At 34.0% G+C, this 8,034-nt stretch overlaps 1 protein-coding gene across 1 annotated transcript; it reads left to right on the top strand.

Annotated features, from left to right (window-relative positions):
• Positions 1–4,502: 4,502 nt before the first annotated feature.
• Positions 4,503–5,222, top strand: LOC142542005 (uncharacterized). Its single transcript, XM_075648453.1, has one exon. It carries the CDS (start codon positions 4,503–4,505, stop codon positions 5,220–5,222), a length of 720 nt encoding a protein of 239 aa, XP_075504568.1.
• Positions 5,223–8,034: the final 2,812 nt, after the last annotated feature.

Below are 8,034 nucleotides of genomic sequence, written 5' to 3'. Positions count from 1 at the left end.
ACCAGTTATTAACATCTAAACACGTCCCATAACATGACCACACGTAGAAGAAAGTCCTAGGTTCTGTCCAACTAAACCTACAATCCAAACTCGAGAAAAACATTGAAGTTCATGCATAATATATATCAAAATGATTTTTAATAACGTTCTAGCATACATAAAATCAAACCAATGTGTTTTCATGCATAGTTTATTAAAAAAATACATTATATAATAACATCGATGCATAGAAGAAAGGTTTAGACATGTCTTCGCATTAAAAACCCACGAAATATTGACAAACAAACGCAGGGTAGAACAGAGGCCGAACAGAGATGGTTTGCTGCGTTTTATGACATGAAAATAGACTAAACTTATCCAGGAATATCGTGTCATGATTGCCCAAGGTTGCTGCTAAGAGGAAATTGAAAAAAAAAAACCCAAGCTCTAGCCCTTATGTTCGGCCGAGAGGTAGGTTTTTGTGTGTGTGTGTTCTTGGTGTGTTATTGTGTGTTGTGTGTGTAGCGTGGGTTTTGAATGAAGTTTGGGTATGAATCTATCTCTTATTTAAATAAAATAATAGCTCGGTAATTAGGTTAATTAATCAAGTTTTTAAATTACTAATTAAGCCCTCCAACTTTCTTCAATTTGACAAATTGAAGAGTCCACAAATCCTAAATTATATCCATAATTAAATACTAACTAATTTAATTAATTAGATCATACAAAAATATTAAAATATTTCATTTTGAGCGGAAGTATTTAAATTTTCTTACTTTTGAATTTTGCTAATTAAAATAACGTACTTTTATTCACTCGATAAATTAAATTTAGCTTTTAAATGCTAAAATTCATAAATCATTTAAAATACCTAATTTCTCGGCCTAAATTAAAATATAACTTTAAATTTTTAACACCTTAATCGTCTTCGGTCTCCTTTCCCGGTACGACATCAAATATTCGTCTGAAAACTTAAAACTCGAGAAAATATTTTAATTGCATAAATAAATAAATATAATTACCTTTATAATAATTTAACACATATCATATATTTCCTAGATTATTATTTAAATAAATATATTAACAATTATGCATGGGGTTTACGTGTATTGGTTTTTGGGCACTACAGCCCTTCCCACTTCGGGTCCAACTTCCCGACTTCTCTGGCTGGCTGGCCCTTCTTCAGAACCAGATGTCTGACTTGGAAGTCCCGAGGCCTGACCATTTTGTTGTAAGCTCAGAGCACAATATTCTAATAGGCTTCCATCCTGATCACCGCTCTCTCCCTTCTTTCTTCTATCAAATCAAATTCTTTGGCTCGAAGTTCTTCGTTATCTTCATCATAGGTCTGAACCGAGGTGATGATTGCCCAACCTCCGTGGCAAGAATTAACTCTGTCCCATAAACCATGTTGAAGGGAGTCTCCCCAATTGGTATTCAGAGGGTAGTTTCAAATGCCCACAACATGCGAGAGAACTCTTCCACCCAATCTCTTACTCATCCATACAACCTTGTTTTTAGAGTTAGGACTATGGAACTATTGGTGACTTCGATCTGCTATTAGCCTAGGGGTATGCCGCAGAAGTAAATGCTTGCTCAATCTTCATCTCTTTACACCATGCCGATATTTTTCTACCCTGAAACTATCTTTCGTTATTGAATACCTTCTCGACACTCCATTAAGTCCACACCCAAATACTAAATTCCTCCACAAGAATATGAGTATGTTGTTCTCGGCAATCTTGGTTAAGAGCTCAGCTTCCACCAACTTAGAAAAATAATCAACAACTAATAACAATAATTTCTTGTAAGCCAGGGTAACGGGGAATAGATCGACAACATCAATCCCCCATTGGTCAAAGGGAGGAAGCTAAGACAGTCTTCATGCCTAAGGCGAGTGTTGCGTGATTTCTTACCGTTAGTGTAAGGTGTTAATTTTTAATACTCAGTCAAGTACATATATCGTCCCACGAAAAATAGATAATTTAATATTATATTAAATAATGTAATTAAAATAACCTTGACTTTATCTAGAAAATCAAATAATATTTCTAATATAAAACAAAACAAATGAACAACCATCGACATGAATAATAGGGAGAAAATCGATGAGAGATAAGTGTCAGAGATTCAGTTTCACTTAATTATCCACTATAGTTACTTTCTATCAATGTATATATCATAAATTATTCGAGTTTATTATTACTCAAGAATTCTCAATCCATTCCACTCCTTTTCTCAAGTGATAAGTTGAGATTTATACCTAATATGGATTCCAATATCTCTATTAAAACTCTAATATAAAATAATATAAATCGCATAATAATTCTCATTAAGTATAGGTCTTACGAACTTTATAAACACCAAAAATATATTTTTCGATGGTCTTATTCAAAATCTTATTTTCCCTTTTTGAGTGATTATATTTTAAATAAATATAACTATTCAACTAGTAGTCAAGTAATTAGACGCAAATAATTGAAGAAAACACAAATAAACAGAACAAAGAATTTAAATATTTCAATCAAAAGATTAAACCATAGTTTCAAGTTAAGTTACATCGTCCCTCTAAACAATATAATTAGTTCATAACGAAATTAAAGAAATAACAAATCATGTTCTTGAAAATCATTCAAAGTTTAGAGAAGAGAAAAAAAAACAAAGATAAATACCGCTTCTCCGTCCCCGGATGACGTGTTTTCTCTCTTCCTGCCAAGGTTGATCTTCGATTTCCTTCTCTTGTCTCTTTAATCTTCTTTCTTCCATTGTGTCTCCAATATGCTGAATTCCTATGAAAAACTGTGCTTTAGAGCGACTCCAACCATTCTCCATTTTGGAAAAAATGGAGAACCAACCATGCTCCAACCATTCTCTATATACCATCCCCATTTTGAAGCCATGTACAGTAATTCTCCAAAAGTGCCGAATCCTAGCTGCATCTCCATATATTTTGGAGAATGGCATTATTTACGAAAATTCCATTCTCCGAAATTGCAAATACACCCTTTTAAAAAAAATCTCTTTTATTCATTTCATATATTTAAATGTTTATTTCAATACTTTTAATGATTTTTTGGTATTATTTAATTTATTTCAAGTTTTCTCATTTTTTATTATTTATTTATTTATTGTAATTGAATTATTTTGATGAAAAAAACAAATGAAAATAATAATTAAATAAGATTGTGAAAAAATACATTACATATTTTTTTAAACACAAATAGAATTAGTTAACTTGAGATAAATTAAATATGCATTCACATTAAAACATAAAAAACAGTTCACATTAAAACATATAAAATAGACGATCATAAAAGAATACACATTGACATATTTTTATTCCACTGCAATGATGACTAAACACTAGTACTCTCCTAGATCGGACCCGGATGGAGAAGTTCCGCCGAAGAACTGGCCAAACAGATTAGAAGATCCGTATTCTCCATCCCTTTTGCTGCTCTTTTTTGCCAAATGTTTTGTTGTTCTTTGAGCAAGTATGCACGGAATGATTCATCAACAGACATAGGGTTCATCCGTAATATTTTATTTTCTTCTTTCCAAGCCAATAAGCGTTCCTTTCTTTCTGAACATCAATGAGTTGTTGTCGATGTGCCTCGGCATTCTCCATTGCAGTCATCATTTTCTCACTGCATTTGGCCATGGTGGAAATTTCTCTGAAGCACCACTTGGGTGCCTAAGTTCCACTGGACGAATACATCCACTAAAAATTTGGACAGCCCTACTTATGTTGGACCATCGACATGGAAGGGCCTTCATAGTACAATGCTCTGTTGACGAACTAGTGAGTTGCTCGTTTTAACTGACTGTCACTCGAGACCACAAGCTATCATTTGACTGGTTTATGCCAATAATAGGATTCTGGGAGATGTCGAGATAAATTGTCACAAGAAGTTTGTCCTCCTCAACTGAGAAACCAGGACCACGTCGAGATGAATTCATTATGCTTGGAGTGAATTAGGGATGAAAAAGTATTTTATAGAAAGATAGATGTTAGTGGTAATGGTCTATTATAAGATGACAATGGTAGTGGGATAGTTGGTAGTGTGGATGTCATTCAAAGGCTTTATCGTTTACTATAAAATGACAATGGTAATGGGATAATAGGTAGTACTGGGATAGTGAGATGTGACAATTCGATAGTGGGATGGTGGGATGTGACAACTCGATAGTGGGATGGTGGGATAAAGCTTATCTTTTACTGAATTGATGACATGACAATTCAGTGCCTTTACTTATGGGATGGTGGGATGTACCTTTATTTATGGGATAGTGGGAGTGGGATTTGAAAATTCGATAGTGGGATATTTGGATGTGACAATTCAATGACTTTATTTATAGGATAGTGGGATGTGTATTTATTGGATAGTGGGATGTGACAACTCGATAGTGGGATAGTGGGATGCACCTTTATTTATGGGATAGTGGGATGCGACACTGATAATATTTAATACTAGTGAATGGTGATAGAATTGTTATCTCACCATTTCGTAATCCAACTCAATATGAATTTTCATGAGGGAGGTCCTTCAAATTTTTCTTTCCTTGCATCATCGTCCTCATCTGATGGAGACGAGGAGTCCGATACCATGATAAACAATGAGATTCAACTCATTGACCAACAAGAACAAATGATGTCTTTCCAACTTACAAGCAATGCTACTCTCATCTCCACTTACTTCCAACAACTAGATAACACGCACCATGGAGGATCAATTCATGGCCATGCGGTGATTAATCGAGATAGAGCGGCCGCTGAGCAACGCTTATACAATGATTATTTTTCTGATTCTCCAATGTATGGAGAGGCAATGTTCAAGAGACGTTTTCGAATGTCACGTCGCCTATTCCTACGCATTATGATATCCATTCAAAAGCATGACAATTACTTCGTACAGAAAGCGGATGCGTTAGGTCGGCCTGGGTTGACACCATACCAAAAGATAACTGCTGCAATGCGGATATTGGCATACGGTGTGGGGGCAAATGTCATTGATTATATTAAAATCGGGGAGTCCACTGCGATTGAAAGTGTAAAGAGATTTTGTCGAGCTACGATAGAGGTGTTTGGTGACTTGTATCTTCGCTCTCCTAACGCCAAGGACATTGAAAGACTTCTCCATATTGGAAAACAACGTGGATTTCCGGGAATGCTTGGAAGCCTCGATTGTATGCATTGGAGGTGGAAAAACCTGTCCAACGACTTGGGTAGGACAATAAACTAGTCGAAGTGTGTTGCGTATTTTCTTAATTGCTCGCAAGCGCACGACGTCAAGTATAGTAAAATGTATTTTTGAGTACAAGTGTCGATCCCACGAGGAGTATGTATATAAATGTATATCAGTGCTTGTGATTAAAATAATCTCGACTTTATTTAGAAAAATCAATTAAAAGATTTGGTTGCAAGAATAACTAAATTGAAAATGGATTTAAATGTAACACCAAATTGTAACAAATAACAATGGAATAAAAGATCTAGAGGTTCGATTTCACGCAACTGTCCACCATGTGTAATTTCTTGTAGCTATGTTATAAAAATCCTTCTTATTCATTAGCCAAGAATCTTATAATTATCTACTCCCTCTCCCGAATGTTAAGTAGATATTAGTTATCTAAAAATGGATTGCAACATTCCCTTCAACAATCTAAAAATAAATAACACATCAAGCACTAGATTCTCTATGGGCTTCGATAGCATTATAGGCCCTCGCGAACTCTATAAATACCATTGATGTATTTTTCACATTTCTTGTTTATAATTTCTTTTATCGATTGATAAATTGTCAACATATAAATCATTAAAATTATGGCCAATAAATTGAAAGCATTAAGATTAGAACAATACAAATGAACAATATGAAGAACTTAAATAGCTTAGTTCATAGATTCTAACACATGACTTCTAGTTTTGTTCCATCTTTTCTCTAGAAATAAAAATTAGCTCATAATAACACAAGCAAAACAACAAAACATGGTTCTAAAACAAGACATATCAAATGAAAAATAAAAGAAAGAAGAACTTAGAACAAGAGTTTGAGTTGCTGATTCCGTTCCCGGAGTTGTGCAAAAGATTTCCCAAAAACATGATGAACTCGAGTCTTCAATCTTCTGGCAGCAGCCTCCACTCTTCTCTTGGCTCCCCCATACCCTAGATGGTAAGTAAATGATGTATTTTATAATCCTAAACAAGCCTCCATCCGCAGCACACCAAAATCTTGGACTTCCATGCGCAACACACCAAAATATAGATTTTTCGGATTCTGTCGTGCAAGGACCGCGGGTGCGGTTAAGAAGTCGTCGCGGGTGCCGTGCTTCTACTGGTGTGTGAGCGCGGGTGCGATATGCTTTCTAGCGCGGGTGCGGTGTATGTATAACCGCAGGTGCGCTGTAGCTTCTGTATTTTTGCATCTTTTGTACTTTTCAATTCAACATTTTAATACTCCAAACTCTCATCAAAAGCTTCCAAACTACAATAACAAAAACAACAACTAATCGCATAAAACCTTCTCAAGAATCACAAAATTCCAAGTTAAATACAAGTAATAAAAGTGCAATAAATTGCACTTATCAAACTCCCCCAAACTTAGGATTTTGCTAGTCCCGAGCAAAATAAAACAACACAAACAAACAAGTCATGAAATATTTTTAAAAGAACTTGGCCTCAATATAATTTAACTAACTCTTCATGCATTCACAAGTCAAATCAATCCAATCAATTTTTCATCCGGATATAATCATGCAATCGGTTAATTTTCTTAACTTCTAATCTCTTCAACTCATGTTTCAAAACATTCTCAATCGATTTCAATTTTTACAAACACAAATCAAGAGGTCTTTTTCGGTAAAAATTGGGTTCAAATTAAAATTCATTCAAGAAAGGAGTACCCAATAAATATTTGATGCAATGAGGTGTGTGTAAAGTTGATCAAGATTCGTACTCAGTGGAAGTGTTTATCGATTGTCCATAGGCTTGATCCTCCCAATCCCTCTCCACTAGTATATTGGACAACTATGACTTGGTTAATAGGATTTGCAATGCTTGTAATGTTAGGCCTTGGCTTATGGCTACAAATGAAGATTATGAATTCAAATAAGGGAGTAAGTTGAAATTTTATCTCTTTTGCATACTTCACTTTTTCTTTTATCTCCAATTTTTTCATCTTTTTTTCTCCCCTTTTTCTCCAACTTCTTCAATCAAATATCATTCATTTTTTTTATTTTCTTTTGTAGAAGAATTTCAATTTCTTTAATCCTTTGAATTCTTACTCCCTTGAAAAGGTAGGAAATTAATGTATAAATATTCAAAGGGGTGGTAAATGTGGGATATTTGAAAGGATATCGAATGGGGGTCTTTTACACATATTTACGTGTGTCATTCGAATTCATATAAGCTACAAAGAGGTGACAAATGATAAATTATTTTTATTTCGTGGCTTGAAAGGCTCAATCGATCCAAAAAAATCACCTAAATCATTCATAAATCATAGTTTGTCCGTATTTCGCCTCGAGTGTTGTTTGGATAGTTCTATACAAAATCTTCATTCACCAACACAAAGTAGAATCTAATAATCGTGAAAAATGGTGTCTCAATGCTTAAACCAAATACATATATATTCAAAAGAAAAGTGCTTGACTTCCACGAAATTTCAAGAACACAATTCTTTTCTCAAATAGCCTCAAGAGGGCTTCAAATGAATATTTATGAACAATATTAATAGGCCCAAATAAAATAAAAGATTGACTCAATCATATATGTTTTTGCAAAAATTTATTTCAATGTCAAATGAAAATCACAGAGTTATTTAGAAATTATAAGTCTCAAACTTACCAAATCTCATGATTGTTCTCTAAATTTTTCAAATTGACTGATGAACATGAATGAAATACATGACCTTTCTTCTCAATACACAAATTTTGTTCATCATTGATCATTTCAAAAATTTTCATGACTATGACACTACAAACACACAAGCAAATAACTCAAAAGTAAATAAAACACTCAAATAAAACTAAATAAATAATTGAACACACAAAATA

This window comes from Primulina tabacum, chromosome 4 (assembly GCF_025594145.1).
Source record: "Primulina tabacum isolate GXHZ01 chromosome 4, ASM2559414v2, whole genome shotgun sequence".
In the NCBI taxonomy this organism is placed as follows: Eukaryota; Viridiplantae; Streptophyta; class Magnoliopsida; order Lamiales; family Gesneriaceae; genus Primulina; species Primulina tabacum.
This window is presented reverse-complemented; position numbering and strand designations above follow the sequence as displayed.

Excerpts from the sequence above, each read along its gene's own strand:
- LOC142542005 (XM_075648453.1), top strand. The coding sequence starts at position 4,503 with ATGAATTTTCATGAGGGAGGTCCTTCAAATTTTTCTTTCCTTGCATCA.